The sequence below is a fragment of the Paroedura picta genome, chromosome 3, assembly GCF_049243985.1.
Source record: "Paroedura picta isolate Pp20150507F chromosome 3, Ppicta_v3.0, whole genome shotgun sequence".
In the NCBI taxonomy this organism is placed as follows: Eukaryota; Metazoa; Chordata; class Lepidosauria; order Squamata; family Gekkonidae; genus Paroedura; species Paroedura picta.
The window spans coordinates 129,818,917-129,846,292 of NC_135371.1; the positions used below are offsets into that span (position 1 = coordinate 129,818,917).

General features: G+C 45.7%; 2 protein-coding genes across 3 annotated transcripts in view; one reads left to right on the forward strand and one right to left on the reverse strand.

The window, feature by feature from the left end:
* Positions 1-1,534: 1,534 nt before the first annotated feature.
* On the reverse strand, positions 1,535-23,020 carry TEN1 (TEN1 subunit of CST complex). Its single transcript, XM_077327747.1, has 4 exons — positions 22,868-23,020; positions 18,756-18,871; positions 6,980-7,134; positions 1,535-1,803 (listed from the first exon to the last, which is right to left on the reverse strand). Exons 1-4 carry the CDS (start codon positions 22,946-22,948, stop codon positions 1,667-1,669), a joined length of 489 nt encoding a protein of 162 aa, XP_077183862.1. The 5' UTR covers positions 22,949-23,020; the 3' UTR covers positions 1,535-1,666.
* Positions 23,021-23,099: 79 nt separating this feature from the next.
* ACOX1 (acyl-CoA oxidase 1) overlaps positions 23,100-27,376 on the forward strand; it is a 35,235-nt gene continuing 30,958 nt past the window's right edge. For both annotated transcript variants that reach the window (XM_077327743.1, XM_077327741.1), the window contains exons 1-2: positions 23,100-23,330; positions 25,374-25,533. In XM_077327743.1, coding sequence (XP_077183858.1) covers positions 23,216-23,330; positions 25,374-25,533 — 275 coding nt within the window. In that variant the 5' untranslated portion in view covers positions 23,100-23,215. The remainder of the gene's footprint in view (positions 23,331-25,373; positions 25,534-27,376) is intronic.

A 27,376-nucleotide genomic window follows, 5' to 3' on the forward strand; every position in this document is an offset into this window, starting at 1 on the left:
TTAACTTCACAACCAGGGTTATTTTTTACAGCCTTCGTATCTTGGTCTGAGATTCCTAGAAGCATATTTTTTGTTTTATTACTGAGTACCACTATCATGATGGAATCATCACTATCCTTTCCTTGATAAGGTTAATTGCATGATTTAAGTGTTGTTTATTATAACTCTGAATGCAAAAGGATCTGGGAGGGAAAGGGTTAAGAGAAACTCTCTCTCTCTCTCTCTCTCTCTCTCTCTCTCTCTGAGATTCACTTAGCTGCACCCTCTCATTGGTTAGATGTTGAGTCTCTTTGGCCCTTGCTTATCTTCTCTTTCATCTTACATGGAATCTCTTACCTAGGCTTGGAGCTGTAGTGAGTTAACCTTTCTGAAGTGAATCTTTTCATTATAACTTAAATGTAAGAATGTGCTTCTATTTTTGTAAGTATTTCTTTCTGTTGTTACCATTGAAATCAGATGGTAAATTGTTTGAACAGCATTTTCCCCTTAATCAGGAAACATGGAGAATCGGGGATACTATGGAAAGCTGCTATGCTCCCACTGTCTCATGATTTTTTAAAACATTTAACCTAACATTAAGTGGTATCAAGAATAATATGACTGCCATAAGTCTGAACACCTGAGAAGATTCTAGATGAAGCTAATGAAACATACCTAGAGAAAGTTTTTGAATTCGAATGCAGCTACCAGTTAATGTAGCCAATGCTTTTATTTATTTCATGTTATTTATAGCAGGTATATGCACTGAGATACGTACAGGAACTTACAATTTAAAATATGAAAAAACAATGCAACAAAATAAGTAGTTTGTCACACAAGAACTATACTTGGCATTGCAGGAACACCCTCTCTTTTCAAGACCAGAAAAGAATAAGTAAAATGCAGCCTGTAATACTACCTGTGGACCAAGCATGAATCCCACAGGAGCATAATGGGTAGTATAAAACTGAAACTACAGGAATCAAACAAGTTATGGAGGGTTACTACTAGCTTGTTCAGCAGGGATCCCAAAAATGCCCTCAACTAATATTAGTCAGCATCCTATTGGGGTAAATATCCAGTACAGTAGTGCTACAAATTTATGAAGCTGCTTGACGGCCAACCACCTTTCCCAAAGTGGTCATGTAGAAAAGGACTGAACTAAGTTACCGAATCCTTGAGCAGAGAATGAATACTAGCTTCTGTATTTTGAGATTGCTTCCCATTGCTTGTCGCAACCATGTTTAGAATGCAGTTTGTGTTGCTTAAACAGCTCATGCAGATCTGTATATTAGAAGCTGACATATGGTATCAAAGAATCATGGTATAAACTCATACTTCTTTGGAAGTAGACACATCTATTAATGCTTCATACACAGTATTTTTGAAATAATGGAAAAAAGAATCAAACCTTTATATATTCTATGATAAAAATAAATTTTAACAATGAACTCAGAATTTAAATTTTCTCTGATTTTTCCTTTGTAAAAGTGTCCCAACAGTCTCATTACACTTCCTTTCAGATGTTTACTCTGTGTACAATAAAAACATGATGTACTTTAAAATGGACATTATATTTAAGAAAAATGGTACAACACATGATACGGGAATGAAGGCGAGGGATGAGTCAGCTATGTTCAATATAACAAGAAGTCTGTCAGCAGTAAATCTCTTCTAAAGAATTGAACTAGGAATTGCTTCCCTTCAGCTGCTTCTGTCTCTCCTGGAAATATTTTCTCTGTTCCAATATGGCCTTCTCCAACAATGGAAGGTTTATCCCTTCTACACATGTAAACACTCGGGCCTTTAGTACCACCTCCTCACCTGTAAACATAAAGGTGAATTTAATCAGACATTCTCCACAGTCAATAATGGAACTTCAATCAATATACTGAAATCTCGATGTGGCCAAATCTGTGGATACTTAAAACCTGAAACTGGAGCCAGGAACAGACAAGATAGTTCTCTCTGCAAACCAGGAAAAAAAGTTTGCAAACGAGTTTGCAAATTAATGTCATCTTCAGTGGTCACTGTGGTAACCACAACAGTACTGCCAGCCTTCAAGCCAGTGTCCATATCAATAAGGTGGGTGGGGGAGGCGTTCCAGAGATTTTTAAAGAGAGGACCCATTGGGGGGCTAAGCAGGGCAGCAGCCACTGGACAACATGCTACCATGAGACTTTCATGAGACTGTTTAATAGCAGCCATTCCATAAAAGCCAGTGTGGTGTAATGGTTAGATTTTCAGATTAGGATCTGGGAGAACCAGGTTTGAATAATCACTCTCTCATGAAAGCTCATTGGATGATCTTGGGCCATTTTCAACCTAACTTACTGTACAGCAGGGGTAGTCAAACTGCGGCCTTCCAGATTTGCTGGCAGGGGCTCATGGGAATTGTAGTCCATGGATATCTGGAGGGCCACAGTTTGACTACCCCTGCTGTACAGGGTTGATGTGAAGTTAAAATTAAGGAGATGGGAGTGATGAAAGTTGCTCTGGTTCCTCATTGTGGAGAAAGGTGATGAATAAATGGCATAAATAAATAATAAACATAGCTGAAAAAGGGGGAAGGAGATAAATTATAGGTGGGTGGGTGGGCGAAAGGGATGGAAGGAAACAGGGAAAGATTGCCAGGAGGAGGGGAAAAGGAAATCATGTGGGGAGGAGAATAAGTACCACAACACTGCCATCCTTAAACCCTTCATTTCTGTCAGTAAAAAGCAATTTCCAGGACTATTTGGTTCCCCTCCCTCCAGCATAAGCGATAGACTTTTCAAGACCAGACCCAGTAACAACCATGGGAGAACTTGTAACCATGCAACTATTTGCACAACTCACCCAGGTGGAGCAGTGACTACTGGATGATGTGATAAGACCCAGGTTGAAACCCCCACTCTGCTGTAAACTTGCTAGGTGACTTTGGGCCAGTCAGTTTCCCAGCTTAATTTACCTCACAGGGTTGTTGTGAGGAGGAATGATTTAAGCTGCTTTAGGTTCCAATTCAGAAGAAAAGTGGGATATAACTGAGGTAAAGGATGGCTAGTAAGTGGGGAGAAAAGAAGGAAGCTGGGAAATGGGAGGACCCAGGAGAAGAGAAAGAGGAAATATTGTGTGGAAGGGGGAGATGAGGGAAATGGTCACAGACACCCTCCCCCACCCACAAGTGCTTAAAATGGGGCATATTAGCACAACTTTTATATTGGCCTTAGTCCAAAATCTGGCACTGGTTATAATGTGTGCAATCTAAGGAAGTGCTGCTGAAAACCAGGAACAGGCAGATTATATTGTTGTGGGGTCACCCTAGATGTTAAGGATATTATTTAATTTAGGTCATACAGTGACTTCAGATATCTGGAAAATAGCAGGCTAACAGTAGGTCTGTTGAGGAATATAGGCCTAGCTACCCTAATCCAGTTATTTTTTCTGCCGCTGTACTGGGATGCATGGACTTAGAACACTGCTGATAAATTATGCAAAACTAGATTTAAAGCCCATTTTATATTGTAATAAAATGGGCGCTAGATGGCATTCCCCCCCCAAGCGCAAAAGGCTTCTGCATGGGAGGGTACGGCATGGGACGGCTGTGCGAAGCGGGCCGCGCCGTGGGTGGGTCTGCAGAAGGCTTCGTCGTCCTCCCCCCTGGCGAGTCCGGTAGGCTTGTGCTGGAAGTGTAAAAGGGGCTGGAGGCTGCCTTGGGCTCCGGAGCATGGGCGGGCCGTTGTTTTGCGGCTGGGTGGGCGTGTGTGTGTGCTCGGCGGGGCTGCGGCCTGGCGGTTTGGGAGTGGGTGTGGCGGCGAGACTCACCTTGTGTAGGGTCGCCGGGAGTGGCGGCGGTGATCGGAGCGGCGAGCAAGTGTCGTAGGCAGTGCAGGGGGCTGGCCTTGCGTCCAGGGGCCACGTGGGCGAAGGAGGTGATCTGGTAGACGTGCGGCCTTGTTGCGGGGTGCGGGTGCGGCAGCACAGCCGTGTAGCTGGGGATGGAGGGGCTTGCTGGCGGTCTGTGCGTTTGTGGGGCCATTGTCGCGGGAGTCGGCGATGCTCGGGAAGGGGGTGGGCGGCAGCGGCTGGGGACGGACAATCGTCGCCATCGCGGGAAGGCTGCGGGAGGGCCTGGGCAGCGGCGACCCTGCAGGGTGGCTATTAGCAGGGAGTCCTTGTCAGGAGGGAAGGGCAATGGTTCACTGGCGGGAAAGGAGCAGGGCGGCCGCGTCTTCGATGCGGCAGCCCTGCTCCTTTCCCTGCAGTGAACCATCTGGGGACGGAGTGTGGGCTGAGAGTCCGGGGCGGGCCAAGTGGCCAATAGGGAGCTTGGCCCGAGTGGCACTCGGAGGGGCCCAATCAGGAGCCACTTTGCGGCTCCTGATTGGCCCTCTCCGAGTTTTTATCCCGGACAGGTCCCGCCCTAACTCCTCCCCAACAGCCCTTCCTGAATTATTTAGTCCACGGTGCCCCGCGCCGCAGGCGGAGTTTAAAGATAAGAACAGTAAGAGAAGGGGGCTTGTTTCCATCCCAAACCTAGAACAAACTTTTTAATATGATGTCGCGGACAATTTGTGACTATTATATACTTGTAGATATCATTACTAAGCAGTCCACTTATGAAATGACTTCTGTCTATACCTGAAAATTTCAAGAAACTGGCTTTGCAGTTCTTTCTTGACTTCCAGAGCAACTGCTGTTGCATGAAACAACTACTGTGTCCTACTTGCTGTTATATAAGAAAAGCCACATGCCTCTGTACCTTAGATTCCAACTGTGAAGCATTCCACAGACTACTTCTCATGATAATTATTCATCACAAGAAGGTATTGCCGTCCAGTCTCACTTGGCAAGCTATCAAGAATGTCCTTTAATATAATTAACAACTCAAACAAAATTATCCTCCAGGCACACCAGCCTATATAAGATATACACTTGAACCCCAAATATTATGGTGCTAAAAAAACTCACACATTTTCCATTTTTATTGCAGGGTTCTCACATTTTTTCAGCACACTGGATGGAATTACATATTATTAGCTAAACTGTGTAATTAAATGCCAATGCCAGCCTCCAGGAGGGATCTTGGAATCCTCCAGAACTACAGCTCATCTCCAAGCCACAGATATCAATTCCCCTGGAGAAAATGGATGCTTTGTGGGTTCTATGATCTTCTACCCCACTGAGATCCCTCCCCTCCCCAGGCTCCAGACCCAAATCTCCAGGAGCTGGTAGCCCCATCTCCCTTTAACCCCTGCCGGTGATTCAGGAGGGACAAGGCAACCACACGCCCAACTGATGTTCCTGTGCTAAAAAGTAGAGCCCCTCTGCCTGGTAAGAAGGAGGAATTTTTAACTCTTTTGCTGTTTACCACTTTCCCTTCAACTCCTCCCCCTGCCCTACAACAGCTATTTCCCCAGCACAGCTTCCTACTGCATGCCTGCAACAGCACCATGGATTTGGAATCCTTGTTGCATGGGAGGTTAGGTGGGGGGGTTAATAAGGAAAAATAAATGCATGGGGGAAAGGTCACTCATCCTGTGTTTCACTTCTCCCCTGTAAATCAACCTTTCCTAATACACCTTTCCAGAGAAGAAGCAGGTGCTGAGAGTCTGATTATGATTTAATCTGGCAAGTAAACAACAGGTTCAGCCTTAAAGATCAGTATTGTTCTGTCCACCAAGCAACCCTTTGACGAAAAGGACAACAATCTTACCATGGTATGTTTGTAAAAACCACAGCATGTACATGCATGGACATCTACCAGAATCACTGGGCATCAGTACATGGGGAAGTTCAGTCTGACATCACTACTCAGTGATGGATAGAAAATGCGCAAGTTTCTCCAAGTGTAATATTCTGCCAGTGGTAACAGCATGACAATGCATATCCACCCCTGTCCCCCCCCCCCCCCCCCGCCAAAAGGAACTTCATGAGAATAATCTCAGTTTTTATGCCTGTCAGTTATGAGAGTGTTTAACCCTGGACAGCATTGTAGACAACCAGAAATGCCATTACAAAAGGCAGGTACTTGTTCCTTGAGATAATCACACGTGAGATAATCACATGTGAACAATCTGAAATAATGGCTTCAAATTCTGTTCATGAAACTTTGGTTCAGGCTTCGGCCCTGTGAATTTCTTAGCGAGCCACATGAGAAAGTTTTGCTTCTTTTAGTGCAAGAATATATTGCCAAATAGTTGCACCTGTGCCCTTGAGAAGCCTAACACTGTTGACACATACTGATAAGACAACTGGCTTCAGTTGTTCCCAAGTAATGAGAACAGGCTTTGAGTTAGATGAGACAGCATTACATCATCTGTTTTAGGATTGGCTCATCTACCTTGATGCTAGTAACCCCACTGCTCAATTAATAAATTGTTAATTTCTTTTTGATTGGTTTATGTACCCAAGACCCCACATGGAAATAAGCCATAAGGGTCTTCTATTGTAACACCATGTTGTTCAGATTTTGGGGAAACCCTTGTCTGTACCTTTGTGTCCCCGGCAACTTGTATTATGGACTTTGGACTTTGAAACTCTGTCTTACAACTTTGCCATTCTCATGAGTATCTTGTGTTAGTCAGAAATATAATACAATGTTCTTATTTTTTTCACTGCTAGTATATAACTTAAATATGTGCACCTTAATAAATAAAAATAGTTTTTAAAATCTTGTGTTTGATTCTGGAACAAGCTAAGTTGAAGCCTAGCCTGCCTTACTTGTGCTATACTACCAAAAAAACCCTTTTGTCTCGTGGGTCTTGTCTCTGGACAGAGCCAAGTTCCCTGATAAGCCCCTGATAGGCTTCAAGACTGCCTCTGGGTCTTGAATGCTTGGGGACCATTCAGAGGTGGTGGCAGTACTACCAAACAAGGAAGTTGGGTTATCTAGTTCCTTGGGTTTTGTAATTGTTCTGACCTTTCTCGTGGGCCACCCTCTTCTCTGAGGTCTGTGTGGACTTGGCCTCGGGGAAGTAGGATGTGACCACACCATGGATGAAAGAAACTCTGATCTTACCATTCCAAAGTTCAGTTTCTCCCAGGACAAGATATACAGACCCCAGCTGGGCTTGGAATGGTTCCACAAACTTGGTACAGACCGAGATGTGATGAACTGAATTGTGCTGAGCTGTTAAAATAGCTTTGGAGCTGACCAAATCATAAGAGTGTAATCTGAAAAAAAAAAAGTTACATTTCAAACATAGTTCAAGATAGTCTGCAACAGCGGTCCGCAACCTTTTTCTTGTTGCGGCCCGCTACCAAGGGGTGGGGGGCGACCCAGGGGCGCTGCAGCCCTGCGCAAACGTGCATGCGCAGAGCTGCCACGCATGTGCATTTGCACTCCCGGCAGGGGTGCAAACATGCACACACGGCAGCTCTGCGCATTCGCACATTCATCAAACTGCCACATGTGCGCTTTTCCCAGTGGGCGCAAACGCGCATTCGCGGCAGCTCCCAGCATGCACGTTTGCACCCAGTTTGGCGCCGATTTGCTTGGGGCCTGGCAAGCTTTTCGCTGAGGGGGGCAGGGAGAGGGAGCCACTGCCCGCTGCCAAGGTGCCGGGCCGCGAACCGGGGGTTGATGACCCCCGGTCTACAGTAACAGTTGAAAGCATTTTCTATTACAGCCAAAAATAATGTAGCAAACTCTAAATCTGTAATTCCCCCCCCCCTTAGAAGATGACCCCTGAAAAGGTCTGGTAAGCAGATAGGCTTTACAATGCCTCCTGAAGACCTCTGAGGAAGGGCCCCCTCCTGCCTCTTCAGGGAGCCCATTCCACAGAGGTGGAGCTCTGGTTGATGCTAGATGGGGCACCTTAAGTGGTGAGATAGCCAACAGACGGCTGTCTGATGGTGGCAGTTGGTGCACAAGGACATATTGATGGATATGGTCCTTCAGACAGATGGATCATGAAGGGTTTTAAGGGTCACACCCAACACCTTGAATTAAATTTTGAAACAGGCAGGCAGCTAAAGAAGCTGTTTCAAAATGGGTACCCTATGTTTCTGGCACCCTAACATCAATCTAAATTCTGGATCAGATGTAACTTTCAGATCACCTTCAAGGGCAGCCCCATGTAGAGCTCGTTGAAGTAATCAAACTGTTAGGTTACAGAAACATGGATCAGCTGAGTCTAGGTAATGAGAAATTTGGTAAAAAGGATACAGTTGACAGGTCAAACAGCAAGGCAGGGTTTAACTCCATCTAGGACAAATGGATTAAGTTCTACTAAAGTATCAGCCTTCCCAACCAATATTACATCTGTCTTGTCTGGATTCAGCTTCAGTTTGCTCTGCTTTAGCTACCTGATCACAATCTCAAAAAACAGTTTAGAACCAAGAATGCATCTGAAGGCTTTCATAATGAATAGAGCTTGGTGTCCCAAAGTTCCAAGGGCATAGAAAACAAAATAAAATCCTGTGGTATCCCACCTGAACAGTTCCACAGGGTCTGCAAAAGGAAGCTCCTCTGCCAGGCATTTGGTTGATGTTGACCTGAATCAACTGCTTCCCACTGGCCCCCGAGCCTCCCTCCTATGGTAATAACTGCCGATCCATCCAACCCACAGGTTCATCGGTATGCATTAGTTGACTTCTCCTCAGTATTTCACCGTTCTACCATGTTATTCACTGTTATGTCTGTATTATTGTTATAAACACAGATTTATCTGTAGTGTTCCTGTTTGATGTAAACCACCCTGAGTCTTCGGGGAGGGCGGAAGGAAGGAAGGAAGGAAGGAAGGAAGGAAGGAAGGAAGGAAGGAAGGAAGGAAGGAAGGAAGGAAGGAAGGAAGGAAGGAAGGAAAGAAAGAAAGAAAGAAAGAAAGAAAGAAAGAAAGAAAGAAAGAAAGAAAGAAAGAAAGAAAGAAAGAAAGAAAGAAAGAAAGAAAGAAAGAAAGAAAGAAAGAAAGAAAGAAAGAAAGAAAGAAAGAAAGAAAGAAGATTCTACACCTCCGGGGGAGACTCTTAATGTCTGGTCAGACAGAAAAGAGTTAAACCACTGAAAGCCTAAGTTCTTAATACTAAATATGGAGTTAGTATTATATGAAGTCAATGGATAAGAATTGAATGGTCAACTATATCAAAGATTCCCAAGTAGTTCAACAGTCTCAACAGGGAAAGCTGTCACCTGTCCAGCTTTAAACAAAAATCACCCATCAGTGCAACTAAAGCTGTTTTGGTACCAAACCCAGGCCTGAAAATGAGATAAAAGCCATGTTCTTCATCCCAGTCAAAAGCGCCCCACCATTTTTATTATTAACTGCATATCTCTACAATAGAGACTGGAGATATATGATCATAATGATAAGAACAGTGAGACACTTGTTGACTGCACCAAAGAACATGACTTGCATAACATTTTTAATACTGAAGACAGAGGCACCTTCAGGTTGGTGGCATGGAATAGAAAGGCCAACCCTGTTTTAACATTTATTTCATCTGTCCAGAGAAGTCAACCCTTGTCTATAGCCAGACATGCTCTTAAGGCTTTCTCACAATATTGACTTGCAATCCTAGAGCTAGATTCAAATGGGTAGCCGTGTTGGTCTGAAATAGCACAATAATAGCACAAGCTGAAATAGCACAAGCCCAGGTCACAAAGAGCGCGGCTGGCCTTCTACCACCTCCGCCAAGCCAAGCTACTAGCGCCCTACCTGGACCCAGAACACCTAGCCACAGTGATCCATGCAACGGTCACCTCTAGGCTGGACTTCTGCAACTCGCTCTACGCAGGCCTACCCTCATCCTTGATCCGGAAACTACAACTGGTACAGAATGCTGCGGCAGGATTCTCACTAAAACATCATGGAGATCCCACATCCGGCCGGCACTCCAACAACTTGGCTGGCTCCCAGTTGAATTCTGGATTAAGCTTAAGGTTCTGGTAATCACCTTTAAGGCCATACGCGGTTTGGGCCCAGTGTATCTGAGAGACCGCCTTCCTGCCTATACCCCCAAAAGAGTCTTACACTCTGCCACCTCCAACTAGCTGCGGATCCCTGGCCCCAGAGAAGCGCGTCGGACCTCAACAAGGGCCAGAGCCTTCTCGGTCCAGGCCCCCACCTGGTGGAACGAGCTCCCTGAGGAGATCAGAGCCCTGCCCGAACTTCCGCAGGGCCTGCAAGAGGGAGCTCTTCCACCAGGCATTTGCTTGAGGCCGACCGACTCAGAACACCTGCTGGTCCCCCCAGACGCCTGCCCATGACTCTCCCAAAGTTACTGTTAATTGTTATTATATTATAATTGTGGTTTTGTAATCTTTTGATGTTTTTTAAAGTTGTTTTGATGTTATATAATGTTCCATGTAAGTTATAATGTTCTGTGTAAACCGCCCAGAGCTGCAAAGAAATGGGCGGTATAGAAATCTAAATAAATAAATAAATAAACAAACAAACAAATAAATAAATAAATAAAATCAGAGCAAGAGTCTGTGACAAAATTTACTTGACAGCAAAGGCCCAGAAGTAGATGATGAACTCAGTGCTGCATGTAGACAAAAAAATGGACCAAAGTGACTGCAAATTTGAATTTCAGGCATTCTAGCAGGAGCCTATTGTAGCCCACCTGTGGTCTGAGAAAATCGCAGGTAACATCAAACCAGGTAGCTCAACTGGTATGCCTATCCAGAGCTCCAAAAATTCATGATTTTACAATTAGGATAAAAATAAACTGCAGATTTTGAAACATATCTGCTCTGAAGACTACAAGCTGTTAGGGGATTTCGGACAGATTTCCAAGGCACTGAAGGACATTAAGAGTGAAAAGTCACCAGTAATTGACTGCATCCATAATTATCCTGATCAACAGCAGCACATTCACTAAGAAGTGGCTCACAAAGTTTTGCACTGACAGTATGAGACCAGGAAGACTCCCATGGGAATTCAGGTAAGCAAAAAATAGTTGCTATTCTGAAACCTGGGAAACCAAAATATCTGGTGGAAAATTACCTATTTCCCTTCTGAGCTCCTGTTATGAACTCCTTAAAAGACAAATCCTTAACAGAATCAGTGACAGAATTAGCAAGCATGACCCTATACAACAAGTACGATTCAGACCCCATTGTAGTTGTGACAACCAGATTCTCAGCTTAGCAACTTTAATTAAGGCAGGGTATCAGAAGTATCTTAAGACATCAGCAGTTTTCATTGATATGACGGTTGCTTATGACACAGTCTAGAGCAGTGGTTCTCAACCTTGGGGTCAGGACCCCATTTGGGGTTGCCAGGTTGCCTGCTGCCACAGTGGCAGGCGGCAGTGCGTGGAGGCCAGTGGTGGTGGCGGGCAGAGGTGGCGGAGCCATGGCAATGGCTGCCTCCATGCCGCCTCGACTGTTGTGCACATGCGTGCGCACATGCGTGCGCACATGCGTTTCCAGCATCCCAGTGGCTCCTTGTGCAGCTGCCCTGCCTGCCCAGAGGGTTGCACCAGCCCCTGCCAAGGAATGCGCCAAAATGCTTCACTCAGCTCTTTCAGAGCTGGCAAAAAAGCGACCCCCTCCCCCCACGAGTCCAAAGTCGCCCCATTCCACCTGACTCCAGCCGGCAATTCCCTGCAGCAGGGCCGCCGCGGAACCCCCCACGGTTAAAAGAAGGATGAAAGAAAAGAAGCAGCGAGCCAAGGGAGCAAGACACATGCCCAAGTCTGGCCCGGAGCAGGACAGCAAGCAATATGGATGCGGTGGCAGCAGCAGCCGCAGCCCCCTCCCCTGGGCAGAACCCTTGCCCCCCTCCCGTCACCTCCTGCAGGGGGTCACCCATGGCCACAGCTGGGAGGGCCAGTGGAAGCACCTCTGCAGCACTAGTTTGCAGCTCCTCTGGCTGGGTCCCCGTTGGGCTTCGGCGCTGAAGTTGGGGTTGCGGCAAAGAAAAGGTTGAGAACCACTGGTCTAGAGGGATAGTCTGCTGTACAAGTTTCTACAAGTTTTCCTCCGCAGGACATTATTTTGGCTCCTAAATACCATGCTGAATGATAAGACTTTCTAAGTTATTATGGGTCAGTCAATCAGCAAACAGAAGACACTGAAGGTCTACCCCAGGGCTCAGTCTTCATTCCAGTTTTTTTCAATCTATATATCTCTGATGTTCCCAAGATAATATCCTGGAAGTTTGCATATGCCAATGATATAGCAATTGGAGTAAAGCACAAATCAACTGAGAGGACTGAGGAAATACGGACTGGGGACCTCAAAATTTTGGCTGACAATTACAATAAATAGTGTCTTATCCTAAGTTAGGAAAAACAGAATGCTCTTCTTTTCATCTCAATAATAATCTTGCCAACTATGAACTGAATATCTACCTTAATGGTATCCAACCATACACCTAAGTACTTTGGCATTATCTTGGACAGGACCTTGAGCTATAGAAACCATTTTACCAATGCAGCAGTGAAAATATAGATGTGAAACAACATTCTCCAGAAATTATGTTGTACAGCTTGGTACAGATGACCAAGCTTTGTGGTACAGATGACCAGCTTTGGAGTTGGTGTTTACAGTGCTACAGTGTGGCTTAACAGCCTCCACGTCCACAAATTTGATGTCCAACTCAACACAACTAGAACCATCAGCACTCCAACCTATTGGCTACCCCTTTTGGGCCACATTGTTCCCCCACATGTCCAAAGATAAGATGCTCTTCTTTATGAGTATGGAAAGATCACTGAAAACAGTGATCCACAAAGACATGGCTGATATGGGCCTATCTAGACTAAGATCCTGACACCCAACAATAAGATCTACGCAAATCCTGCTATTACACAGTAGCAATCTAGGGAACAAATAGTTGTCAACATGGATAAAATCAGTTCTACCTGATATCAATAGTCTAATAAACAGTAATGTGAAGCCCGCAGGATTTGACTTTCTACATAAAGTATAGAAGATGGCTAACAGAATATAAATAGGCTTTGGCAGTTGTGCAGACCTATTGTTTAAATTTATGTAGTAAGAAAAGCTCAACTATTAATAATGTTAACCCACAAATTACATTTCATTCAAGAATACTTATTATTCTTGATAATCTGATGCTCAACAGCTTTACTTGGGAATAAGTATGCTTTGTTTCCAGCATACTTTCCGGCCAAAATAATTGCTGAACAGAAAGCTTTGGAGCTGATACTTACAGTCAAGATAGCATACGGAACACCTCATGATATTGTACAACCAAATAAATACTTGTGGTTATTATATATTTAAATACATCATCTGATTAAAATCTCAAATCATAAAGTTAGTATTCTAGGGAGGGGTAGCCTCTCCCTGACTAGTCCAGCACATACAGGGTATTAATTTAAACATACATAATGAGTTTGACCTCATAAGTACTGTGCCATGTATCTTTATGAAGGTCTAAATTAATTTCTCCTCAGTCTTCTCTTGTGAGGGAACTAGTGCTCAGTGTGGCAAAAATCTAACACAATGGGGGGAGGGGGGATGGATATGGTGGTCTAGGTTCACTGTGGGGGCAGTCCATAAACATCTAGTTTCTTTAAATGAAACAAAGTCGTCTGGGCCAGATTAATTACATCCAAAGGTACTAAAAGAACTTGCAGATGTCATCACTGAACCTCTGTCTATTATTTTTTAAACTTTTTGGAGAACAGGCAAGGTGCCAGATGATTGGAGGCGGGCAAATGTCCCCATCTTCAAGAAAGAGAAAAAGGAGGATCCCGGTAACTATAGACCTGTCAGCTTGACATCTGCAGTTGGCAAAATTTTGGAACGTACCATCAACCAGTCGGTTCTTGAGCAACTGGAACAGAGAGCTGTGATTTCTAAGACTCAGCACGGGTTTCACAAGAACGAGTCAAGTGACTACCTTGCTGGATCAGGGGAATTCGGTGGACACAGTTTAAGCTTTTGATCAGGTTCCACATGATATTCTTGGTGACAAGCTGGTAAAATGTGGTATGGATCGTCATTCTTGTCAGGTGGACCGATAACTGGTTGACTGATCGTAACCAAAGGGTACTTGTTAATGGTTCAACATCCTTTTGGAGAAGCGTAACAAGTGGAGTGCCCCAGGGATCTATCCTGGGTCCTGTGTTGTTCAACATATTTATAAATGATTTGGATGAGGGATTAGAGGGGATACTTATTAAATTTTCAGACGATACTAAACTGGGAGGGGTAGCAAACAAAACTGAAGACAGCAACAGAACACAGGATGATCTTGATAGGCTCGAGAAGTGGGCTAAACTGAATAAAATGAAGTTCAATAGGGACAAATGTAAAGTTCTCCATTTAGGAAAACTTTACACCAATATAAGATGGGGGAGACTTGTCTTGGCAGTAGCATGTGCGAAATGGATCTAGGAGTCTTAGTAGACCATACATTGAACATGAGTCAGCAGTATGATTCAGTGGCTAAAAAGGCAAATGGGATTTTGGGCTGTATCAAACGGAGTATCGTGTCCAGATCATGAGAGGTGATACGCTTTACTCTGCTCTGGTTCAGCCTCACTTGGAGTACTGTGTTCAGTTTTGGGCACCCCAGTTGAAGAGGGATGTTGACAAACTGGAACGTGTCCAGAGGAAGGCAACAAAGATGGTGAGGCGTTTGGAGACAAAGACATATGAAGAAAGGTTGGGGGAGCTTGGTCTGTTTAGCCTAGAGAGGAGACTGAGAGGGGATTTGATAACCATCTTCAAGTATTTAAAAGGGTGCCATATGGAGGATAGAGCAGAATTGCCCCAGAGGGACAGACCAGAACAAATGGGGTGAAATTCCATCTAAACATCCGGAAGAAGTTCCTGACAGTTAGAGCAGTTTCTCAGTGGAACAGGCTTCCTCGGGAGGTGGTGAGTTCTCCATCTTTGGAAATTTTTAAACAGATAGCCATCTGACGGAGAGGCTGATTCTGTGAAGGCAAAGGGGTGGCAGGTTACAGTGGATGAACAATTGGGATGAGTGTGTCCTGCATAGTGCAGGGGGTTGGACTAGATGACCCATGAGTCCCTTCCAATTCTATTATTATATGATTGTATGATTCTAAGGGATTTGAGGTGTGGTCAGGCTAGATCCCCTTCTAACCTCTGTCACATCTCTGGGGTCATTAGGGTGGAGGCAAAGGTGAAAAACCTGCCTCCGACACTGATGCTGTGCAACGCCAGGTTGATCAACAACAAAGCCCCTACTCTGCAAGCATACTTTGCAGAGCACAGAGTATACCTGGCTTGGGTGACAGAAAGCTGGGCGAGGGCAGGTGCAACAATCGCCCTTAAAGAACTAGCCCCTGCTGGATTCTCTGTCCTCCATCAGTCGTGGACTGTGGGGCAGGGAGGAGGGGTGGAAACCCTAACCTGTGAGGATTTCTCCTTCAATGCATTTCCTGCCCTGTCAATTCCAGGAATTGAACGTGTTGGCCTAGGGTGGAGCGCAACCGAGAAAGTGGACATCTAGGTGGTATACAGTGTGGTCAATACACCACCAGATGCTCTGCCAGCCCTGCTGGAGGCAGTGGTGGCCTGGTCATTACAGTTCCCCAGACTACTAATTCTGGGGGACGTTAACATCCATGCCAAGATCCTGCCTTCCAGCAATGGGCTGGATGTGGTGTCAACCATGGCCACACTAAGGCTCTTGCAATTTGTTATTGGCCCTACCCATCAGGCAGGTCACACCCTGGAACTCATTTTCATTCCAGGGTTGGATATGGAACTGGTCATGGCAAATGCCATGCTATGGTCAGACCACTATGCTTTGAAGGCTCAGCTACGGTTGCTGCCTCCATTTCAGATTGGTGCAAGCAGATTTTTGCTCACTCACAAAGAGTTATGGATTCAAATTGATTCCCTAAATGCTCTGCAGGACCCAATGCCTCCCGACATTTATCTGTATGGACCAGTGAGCAACTGGAATGACACGATGCTGGCTACTATTGACGAGACTGCTCCCCAACATCCTCTCTGCCCCTTGTCGCTAGAGGGCTTCCTGGTACAAAGAAGAGTCTGCAAGAAGAAATAGGAGCTGAGACAACTAGAGCAATTTGGAGGAAGACTCACGTTGAAGCACTGAGATCATCTTATAGAATGCACATGAAAGCCTATGAGAAGGCTGCGAAGTAAAATGCAATTTTTACTCAACTTCCATCATGTATGCAAAGTCACGCCCAGTACAATGATTTAGGATAGTTTGGTCACTCAGTGCCCTAGTGTAGCGGTCCCCAACGTTTTTATGGTTGAGGACCGGCTCCGGGGGTGGAGAAGAGCCAGCAGCCAGGGCACCGTGCATACACGCTAGCGCCCCCTGGTGCCTCTCCTCTAGGGCGGGGGTCATCAACCCCCGGACTGCGGCCTGGTACCGGGCCGTGAAGGCCTCAGTAATGGGCCGGCGGCGGCCACGCCTGCCTCCCCCCCACAGCGAGAAGCTCACCAGGCTGTGAGATAAGCGGCCGCCAAGGCGGATGCTTCGCTTGCGGCCCGGCTAGCTTCTTGCTGCGAGAGGGGGGGAAGAGGCAGGCGTGTCCGCTGGCATGCCAGCAGACACAAACGCGCATGCGCGGAGCTGCCGCACATGCATGTTAGCTTCCCCTGGTGGTGAAAACGTGCATGCGGGAGCAATGCAGTGACAAGGGGGCTCAAGCAGAGTTGTATGAAACTCAACCCTTCAAAGACAGAGGTTCTATGGCTGGGCAGGAAGGGTCCAAGCGAGGAAGCGTGTTTGCCCAACCTGGACAGTGCTCGGATATCACTGGCTCACCCGCCAGGAACCTGGGCATGATCCTCGATGCCTCCATCTCTATGGAGGCACAGGGCACAAGAGTAGTGTGGCTGGCATTCTACCACCTGAGCCAAGCCAAGCTACTAGTGCTCTACTTGACCCCAGAATGCTTAGCCACTATGATGCATGCAATGGTCACCTCCAGACTGGACTTCTGCAATTCGCCCTACACAGGCCTACCCTTAACCTTGATCCAGAAACTACAACTGGTCCAGAATGCAGTAGCCAGGGTCCTCACAGGAACACCATGGAGGACCCACATCCGGCCCGATCTCGAACAACTACACTGGTTACCAATTGAATTCTGGATCAGAGTTAAGGTCTTGGTAATCACCTTTAAAGCCATATGCGCTCAGGGCCCAGTGTACGTGAGGGACTGCCTCCCTGTCTATATCCTCAGAAGAGCGCTATGCTCTGACACTTTCAACTGGCTGGTGCTCCCTGGCCCTAAAGAAGCATGGCTGACCTCAACCAGGGCGAGAGCTTTCTCTGTCCTGGTCCCCACCTGGTGGAATGAGCTCCCTGAAAAGATCAGGGCAATGCATGAGCTACCACAGTTCTGCAGAGCTTCTTCCGCCAGGCATTTGGTTGAGGTCGACCATACCAACAACACCTGCTGGGCCTCCCAGAAACCCGTCCCCATGAACTGATTCCCAAACCGATCAACCTGAGACCATAATTGACAACATTATCACCATTGGTGTTGGAATTATTGTCTGGAAGTGTTGGCACTGGCGCTAGAGGGCACTTTTCTGAAGGGGTCGCTCAAGCCGCTCCTAGAGCCACCAGGAGACTCAGCCTTAGACCTGCCTGATGATGATGACCAGCCTGAGCCCAGCCAGGCTGATACCCAGCCCCACTATGTCAAGCTCTTGGATAAAGCATCCACCAGTCCAGAGGAACAACACTGGCAACCCTCAGGTCAGTGCCCCAGCAAGCCCTGAATGGCAGCATCAGAGGAGGCAATCTACTCTGACATCTGCCGGATAATCAGCATGCTTGCTAGCTTGCTTTCAGGGAGGATGGGGTCCAGCTGTACCAGCTTCCTCCAACAATGATTAGAGCCGTTTGCAAGTCCTCTGACTGAGGGGTGCCCCACCCAGATTGACTGTAGTTTAGAACAGTGGTCCCCAACCTTTTTATCACCAGGGACCACTCAACGCTTGACAATTTTACTGAAGCCCGGTGGGGGGGGGGTAGATTACTCCTCTACTATCAACCACTGCCCTAACGCTCTCTGATCGCTATGGTAATGTTTAAACATCCCTTCAAAATAAGATACAGACACGCCACAACAATGAACATAAGGAACATTTTATTTTCATGGAAATTTTAACTCATGACAATGACAAATCAATGGGAACCCTGAGCTTGTTTCTCTGTAACAAGATGGTCCTATCTGGGAGTGATGGGAGACAATGACACCCAAAGTGTGTTGTAAAGGGCCGGGGGGGGATGAAGTAAAGGGCCGGGGGGGGGGGGAGAAGGCGTCCTTCAAGGCCCACCTCCAATTAGTCGACGGACCACATGTGGTCCACGGCCCACAGGTTGGGGAGAGCTAGTTTAGAAGATGGGTGTGACATGGGTGCAACACATGTATTACCTTGCCCATCTTCCCAGACATGTCCTGTTCTGATTCGCTACAGTGATGTTCTGTTCCTGTGGCTCCTGGTTCCAGACCCTTGGCTTGTCTTCAGACCACACTCCAGCTTTATGACCCCTGAGTTGTCTTCCGACCACGTTCCAGCTCTATGAGCCTTGGCTTGGCTCTGACTCTGCTCCCAAATTTGGTTGGTGTTTTGACTCTCTCCCTGGCTCCTGACCTCCTGGACTGGTCTCTGATTTCTGGCTTGTGGGCTCCGGTCATGACACAACAACCCATATGAGTAAATGTGTCCTGGCAAGGCAGCACATGGGGGAAGGGAGTTAAGCTGCTGCTTTGGGTAGGGTTTTAATGAGGTTTATGTATTTTATGGGATCTTATTGTGCAAGACTGTTTTCCACCACAAGCCACTACGTGGGAGCAGTGGGATACAAACTGAAGAATAAAATAAATAGCAGTGCACAAACCTGCCAAATGTTCTGAGGGTCTTCCTTTCAGGGAATGACTCCAAGTTTACCTCCCAAGGAAAGTGATACTTTGCTGCATCAGGTAGCATCATTACAGCTGGTCTTGAAGGTAGATCCTACAGACAGACCAATGAGGCAAGCATTTAAAAGTGGAACTCTCTACTGCAAAGTATACCAATCCTGACCTGTACCAAGCACTGAACGCCTACTGCTGTTTTCCATAAAAAAGGGAAACATTTTTTTGTTCAGTTATAGGTGGGCTTTTTAAAGTCCACTACACTAAATAGAAAACCTTAACTCATAATATTTAAAGGTAAAGGTAAAGGTATCCCCTGTGCAAGCAGCGGATCATGTCTGACCCTTGGGGTGACGCCCTCTAGCGTTTTCATGGCAGACTCAATACGGGGTGGTTTGCCAGTGCCTTTCCCAGTCATTACCGTTTACCCCCCAGCAAGCTGGGTACTCATTTTACCGACCTCGGAAGGATGGAAGGCTGAGTCAACCTTGAGCCGGCTGCTGGGATTGAACTCCCAGCCTCATGGGCAAAGTTTTCAGACGGCTGCCTTACCACTCTGCGCCACAAGAGGCTCATATAAGAGGCTCATAATATTTACATCATTTCAAATAGTTCACAGTCTTTCTGACTGGTTTGTTTCATTTGTCTTTATAACAAGCCTGTAGAATATGCAACTTCCTTCTGTTTTACAAATCAGATGGTATCAGTGCAATATCTTATCATACTATTCCTTTACACCAGTCCTTAAAAAAAACAATGTATTTCCCTTCAGTAATTCAAAGCATCTTTAGGTTTCAATTGTTCATCTGTCAAGCTTGGCCCAAGGTCAGTCAGTATCTATGAAACATATAACTACAGGCTATGAACATGTTGGGGGGGGGTGTTGTGAATTTGGATCTGCAGAGGATCGAGCTTGAGGTCCGAGGCAGGATCCAAGCACACACGTCATTGACTAATGCACAGCACGGATCCTGTCTGCTGGATCCAAATGGTTTATATCAATTTAATAATTTGATCTAGCCATTCACACACACTGGCGGGAAGATCTATTGTCTGCTATGAATATATCTTTTTATTTATTATATTTATATACTGCCCTTCCCTGAGGCTTAGGGCAGCTTACATGGAACTGGAGGAAAACAGTACAAAACATGATAAATTGAACAATAGCAATACAGTCATAACAGTAGAACAATATAATAATGGAACAAAACATGGTGAGAACATCCATCTAACTGTAACATACTGATGGCCCCATGCGATGGGCATATTGGTGGTGATTTTCATGGGAGAGAGCTCAGGGGCCAATGGAAAGTGATTGAATGCTGGGGTTTTCTGAGAGATTCTCAGTCTTGTTGCTGCCTGCTACAACTTGTACTCATGTCGAAATCACAATAAAGGCTGCAAGAAGAAAGTGGACGATCCCAAAAACACAAAATTTAAGACACTTCCTTAAATTTCTTATACTGGGATATACACGTATGCAGATTATAATATGTAGATCATTAGGTGATGGATGGGGTGAAAATTGGTGACTCATGTCTCTTTAAATTTGTATAGCCAGGTATTACTGACTCAGATGCTTCAGCCAAATAAATGAACACAGCCGAATGAGATAATTTCAGACCAAGAGCTTACAGCCTCGACGCTCCACACCATGAGAGCATTTTTCGCCTAATTATATTTCAAGTAGATTAACAATACGGTAACATATGCATGCATAGACTTTTGGCAGTAAGTTATGGTTCAACATTTGTTCTAACAGTTACATTTATGTTACAGAAAGAGCACATTGAGTGAAAATATTGAGTTTATTAATACCACTTTGTGGAGGTATGGACATTTTTGTGCATTTCCAATTATTATCTGTAAAGCGCTCGAAGTGGTAATTGGTTAAGGCCTAAGTGGGAGGAGAAAGGGGCAGGGTCAGTCCAGTATAGTGGAAGGCACTGATTGGCCCCTCACCCAGACTGACAAGAATTCCAGCCAGTTGGGTGAGGGGCCAATTGGAAGCCACAAAGCACCTTCCAACCCACCCACCCAGCCCAGCCCAGCCAGGGGCAATCTGGAGACATCGCTGGCAGTCTGCTCCTGACCACCGCAGGGAGAGGAGGTCAGTAGGGCTGCCAAGGGGGATGATTAAGCCATTGGACAGATTCTTTTTTCCCTTGTTGAGATCTCAATAAAGAGCTGTTCATTTGCACAGTAATCCTGGTGTTTCCTCCATGAATCCACGATACAAATGGAGAAGCATGTAATCACTGAGTATTGTAGTTAGTGTGAGACTAGGATCTAGGAGATCCAGGTTTAAATTGTCTTAAAAATCTGCTGCATGACTTTGGGCCAGTCACATATTCTTGGCCTAATGTACTTCACACAGTTGCTCTCAAGAGAGAACCATGAAAATGGGTCCCATTGGAGAGAAATGCAGGGAGTAAATAAACAAATAAGCAGCAGGAGAGAGAAATATGCAACAAAAGGGAGGAAGGGTGAAGAAGCTAAAAAGAGCAATTTAATTATGATGTAAATGCTGATCCCAGAAACAGAGAAAGTGAAGCTCAATTTGCCTGGAGTTCAGCTTTCCTTTGCAAGCCAGGCACCCCTCACACATATTTTTGACGTGGAATATCTACTGGTGTGGTTCCTATATCGGGAATGATCATGATCCATTGTCCCACCTTAGGGAGAACGCCAGCTTGGTGTAGTGGTTAGGAGGTTTGATTCTGCGCTCCCCCACATGCAACCAGCTGGATGAGCTTGGGCTCACCACAGCACTGACTGAGCAGTAATATCAGGGCTTTCTCAGCCTCACCTACCTCACAGGGTGTCTGTTGTGGGAGAGGAAAGGCGAATGTAAGCTACTTTGAGACTCCTTTGGGTAGAACCAACTCTTCTTCTTCTAGGTGGCCTGCAGCAGTGGCAGCAGCACCAGAGCAGCAAGTGGGCCTCAGTGCTGGGACTTGCTGCTCAGGCGCCGTGGCTACCAGTCTTTCCAGACCCAAAGGTAAGGAGGGAAAGGGAATGGGGGAGGGGGAGTCTGAGAAGGGAAGTAGGCAGGGGACAAGGATTGTTGCCCCTTATATTCCACATGAGGGGCAAGAATCCTTGTCGGTAGATTTTTGTGTAATCATAAACAATCCTCAAGAGCCTCTTGTGGCGCAGAGTGGTAAGGCAGCCGTCTGAAAGCTTTGCCCATGAGGCTGGGAGTTCAATCCCAGCAGCCGGCTCAAGGTCGACTCAGCCTTCCATCCTTCCGAGGTTGGTAAAATGAGTACCCAGCTTGCTGGGGGGTAAACGGTAATGACTGGGGAAGGCACTGGCAAACCACCCCGTATTGAGTCTGCCATGAAAACGCTGGAGGGCGTCACCCCAAGGGTCAGACATGACTCGGTGCTTGCACAGGGGATACCTTTACCTTTAAACAATTCTCAAAAGATTGGTCAGTTTGGCAAGAACACCTGCACCATCTGAAATTTACAAGGACCTTGTAGCACCTTAAGCACTATTCAAATTGTATTTTAGCATAGATGTTAAGGTGGCCAGACAGCAGAACAAAATTGGAATCCAGTATGTATTTTGATATTTAAAATGTTTGTTTCTCTCTTATGGAATTAAAGGCAGCTGACAATCTGACATTTTTAATCCAGTTTCCCTCATTTGGGGAAATTGCACAAGTCTGCACACATGGTCTGCAACAGAGGAAGCGCACCCTGGGAATCCCGCCTTCATGATCACTCTGTCTCCCCCACAAGATCATCCTGGGTAACAGTTTTCATGAGTCCAAAGCTCTCTTCGTCAGATCAGAGAAAACTGCGATTACTTCAGCGAAAGGATATCACAACTTGTCACCACATTCAACCTACTAGCCGTCTTGGTTTGAAACAGGAGAACAAAGTCGGAGTTTAGTGATACCCTAAAGGCCTGCTACGTTTTATTAAGGGGTAAGCTTTCGTGCTGGTCTTCAAGGTGCCACTGGACGCAAATTTTTTACCTACATGTTTATGTAGCTTAAATAAACAAAGATAGGGATGTCTCTCCACAAAAGCCCCCAGCGTTAAATGCCTGCCAAACGCGTTTGGGGAGATGAATTACCTACCCACGTGGCTTGAAAAGTCGGCCTCTGACAGTCTTGTGCAGAGATCCTGGACCCTCTTCTTACCCCCCCCCCCATTAGCATTGCCAGCCAATGAGGGAAGAGCAGAGCCTCGCGCTCACTCTGTTAGCCCCGCCCTGTAGACGCAATGGGAGAAGCCGCCTCCTCTCGCCACGTGACCGGCATGGCCGGGCGGAAACACCGTCGGGTGTCACATGAGGGCAGAAGTGGGCGGGGCTGGAACCAATTAGCCCTGCGCCCGGCCCTGAAGGCTGGGGCGAGTCGTTGGGAGTTTTTCTCTCTCCCTCCCTTCCTGCCTCGGCGTCAGAGCGGATCGGCCGGTGCCTCGCCATGACCGTGAATCCGGACTTGCGCAAGGAGCGGGAAACGGCCTCTTTCAGCACGGAGTTCCTGACCAACGTCTTGGATGGAGGCGTCGAGCGAACCCGGCGCCGCAGGGAGATCGGTGAGAAGCGGTGGCTGTGGATGGTTGCAGGGGGGCGATTGTGGCTGGGGCCTCCTTTCCGCCGCCCGTTTCCCTCCCTTCCTTAGCTCCCTAAATTCCCCGATGCCCCACATCGGATGGGGAGGATTCGTTTTGAATGCATTAAGCTTTTTTACACCAAGTAGTCGCTCAGAAGGGAGTGGGCCAAGGCAAAGCCCATGTTTGCAGGTGATGCCTGCGCATACTGCATCTGGCTCCATTTTAAGAGCCAGTTTGGTGTCGTGGTTAGGAGTGCGGACTTCTAATCTGGCATGCCAGGTTCGATTCTGCGCTCCCCCACATGCAACCAGCTGGGTGACCTTGGGCTCCCCACGGCACTGATAAACTGTTCTGACCCAGCAGTGATATCAGGGCTCTCTCAGCCTCACCCACCCCACAGGGTGTCTGTTGTGGGGAGAGGAATGGGAAGGTGACTGTAAGCCGCTTTGAGCCTCCTTCAGGTAGGGAAAAGTGGCATATAAGAACCAACTCTTCTTCTTAAAAGAGTGGGGTTTTTTTCCTTCTCCCGGCATAGCGGGAGGTGGAGGTATGGCTCTTCTAGAGTGGCACTGGATCCTGTGGCTCAATTCCTGGAATCTCCCGTTAAAGGGATCTGGTAGCTGGATAGATCTCCACCTCTCGGAAGAGACCATACTAACCTTGAGACCTCACCTATAGCTTTTTTTTTGTTGTTATATAAACTTTGTCATTAACTGACCAATGAAGTGTTGGATCCTTAATGTTCTTTATTGAGTACTTTGCATACATTTGTCCATTGGTAATTTTTAAGTGCCTCACAGGTCTGTTAGATTCAGGTGTATAGCTGTGCTGAAGCAGCAGAACAAAGTTAGAATCCAGTAGCACCTTTAAGACCAGGATGATCACCAGTTCTTTATTTCTATTGATCTTGAGCCCTTCACTCAAGGAATTGAAGACAGTGAATATAATGCCCTCAGCCTGCACTTTGCCTTCATGCCTGCTCGTTGAGATGTTAGTTGGACAGTGACTGGTCCAAGGTCACACAGTGAGCAAAATGGGGATTTGATCTTGGATCCGGCAGTCCTAACCCAGCTCCAGAAGTCCTAATCTACTGATGGTTGCTTCCTTTCATGGCATGAAACAAAACATTCAGGTTCACAGGTTGGTCACTTAACTGCAGTAACTCCCCTAGTTCGTGAAAGGAAGATCGTCAGTCTTGCTTTCCCTAATGCACCACAGGACCCAAGTAAGCTTCTTCCTCAGACCTTCATAGGCAATGCGTGGCATATTTCCATAAGTAAGATATATTTAGCAACACCAATTCTAGAGCCTACTGTAGACAGGTTTCAAAATCCTTGTAAGTTGAGGTTCAGAGATAGTGGTTTGTCTAAAGGAATTTGGAGTAATTATGGTTCAAGTGGGAGTTCAAGCAGTGATTTTGTGGTTTATGGTTTATTTTCTTCATCTCTGGTTGTGCATCGGGAGTCTGGGCATAGTAACTTCTCCCCAAATCAGTACTGTAGATTTGGTACTGCAAGATAGGGTATAAGTAACTGATGTTAAAGTGGTTATTTGTAAGCATTGTGTTTCTGCTATCCAAAACAGTAAAAACTGCTGAAGAGACTTAGTGTTCAGCTTCATGGTCTATGTTGTTGAGCCTGACTTGGCACCTAGTCACCGCTACTCTTCATTTTTAGTCATTTGGCTTTTGGTTGGGATCCATCCCTTTGTCAGCATTAAGTAAAGTATTAAGTAAAATTCATGTTGTGATGCCACAATTGTTTACCTGAGAAGATCTGAATAATCATCTGAATCTGCACTGCTGTATAAATGCCTTACAAACTTCCCTATGTTATGTCACTGGTTGTGATAGTAGCCAGGACTGAATAATAGGCTACCCTCATTTATTGTATCATTTGTGCAAATTCACGGGGAAACTTGCCAATGAGGAGGCCATAGTGTAAAGACAGCTACATCTTTTTCTCTCATGGAGTTACTTTGTTGGCTGAGTTCGGTTCTCTAATTTACTTTTATTTTTCCCTACAGAAGCCATAGTTTTAAACGACCCAGACTTCAAGCATGAGGATGTTAATTTCCTTTCCCGCAGTGAGCGCTATGCACTGGCCATCAAGAAGAGCGCACTCATGGTGATGAAACTCCGAGAACATGGGATTGCAGACCCAGATGAGATTTACTGGTTTAAAAGGTATTTGAATTCAGTGTGGGATTCATGCTTTAGCACACAGCTCAACACAATTAAGGGGTAACAGGGCTTAATTATTTCATTTCTAGTGTTTTAGTTTGCAAAGTCTTTAACCTTCCAGAGCAAAACTTACTGGGCTGACTGGTAAGGCCTCCCTGGATCACACAGCTAAAAATGATACATAATGTCAGACTTCTTTTGTGGTGATGTAGGCAACACTGTTAACTGTCATCTTCTGGTTACATAAAATTGCAAAATAGGAGAGAGAGAACACTCTCTTGTTACATATTAACTGTGATTAAAAAAAACCTCAGGATATTGAGGGAAATCAGTGGCACTTTTCTGAAGCTTTGATATGCAATCTGATTTCCAGCTAAAATCCCCTTCAGATTATAATCAATGCTCTGTTAGACACCAAAGCTTTCATTTCTATTGCCAGTTCTCAAATACTTTTTAAAAACGTGTGATGGTGGTAATGAAATGTCTTTTTGTTACTCCAGAAGTGACTTGTACAATTCCAGTAATGTACATTATGTTAGTACCACTAGCCATGGTGGAAGTGTTACTGTGGCTCATAATCTGGATGCCTAAATGTTTAACTGCCTTTCAAATGCTTGAAACAAACTTAGTTTGTTAACTGTTCGCTGGAGACTGGTTTATTCTTCTGAGTTCTGAAAACTTTCTCTCTGGGAAATAATCCTCATTTGTGCTGTCAATGTCAAATGCATTCTGTCCTGCTGTAGTAGGGTTGACTTGCCATTAAGTGTAGATTTGCGACAGTGTAGTAATTCCATCAGAACTCAGCTGTTTCATGAAACCAGCTAAGGCTTCCAAAGAAAATAAATATCAATGTTACATAATAAGAGCTGGAATTTTTGACAAGCGTACAGCAGGGTGTTAGATTCTTGTACATACTACATTACAGAGTAACACCTTATACCTAGGATTGGCTTTGTCTCCAGTTTACTATGTCTTGAAGAAATCAGTAGTGAAGAGGCAGGATAGCCTTTAGGTCTCAAAGCAGATATAGGATCCCTGTGCGCTTCTCCAGATTGATGCATCTGGTCCCTGCTGCCTGGATCTATGTGAGCCCTCCTCAGAAGCATGCAGTAAACTTAGTAAATTCTGGCTGTTGTCTGCTGCAGTGCTCTTCTGCATACACAAGGGCTCCTTTGGAAACATCAGTTTAATGTAAGCAGAAGTGCTAGTAGCAAGAACAAGTAGAAAAGCGTAGTATTAAAAAAGGTCTTATTTTTTATATCCTGCTTTTCAGTACCCAAAGGCATCCCAAGGCAGCTTACAAATACCTCTCCCCACAAGAAAAACCCTGTGAGGTTGGTGAGGCTGAGAGAGCTCTAAGAGAACTGCTCTGCAAAAAAACTAAGAACTGGCCCAGCTGGCTGCATGTGGAGGAGAAGTGGGGGATCAAACCTGGTTCTCCAGGTTAGAATCTGCTGCTCTTTAACCACGCTGGTTCTCAAGGCGGGTCGTAGGATCCAAGGCACTAGCTTTAAACTAATTAGTACAAAAACTTTCCAGATGCTACATGGCACTTCTAAAGAAGTGATTTAGCTATTTTTTTACCTCTGAATGCTGTGTTTTAAGATGAGGATTCCAGTGGGTTCCAGAACATTACAACCTATCCTTCTGCAGCAATCCTCTCACTCAAAGGAATCTTTCCAAATCGTTCAAGTCACTGAGTAACAATGTTGCTTAGTTCTTCTTACTCTGATACAACTGGGATTGTACCTCTTCTAGCTCATGTTGTTAACCTGCAGTTTGTTAAGCCTTACTTTAAGGAAAGCATTTTAATTGTTTCCCAGACTTACTGAAATAAGGGACTTGT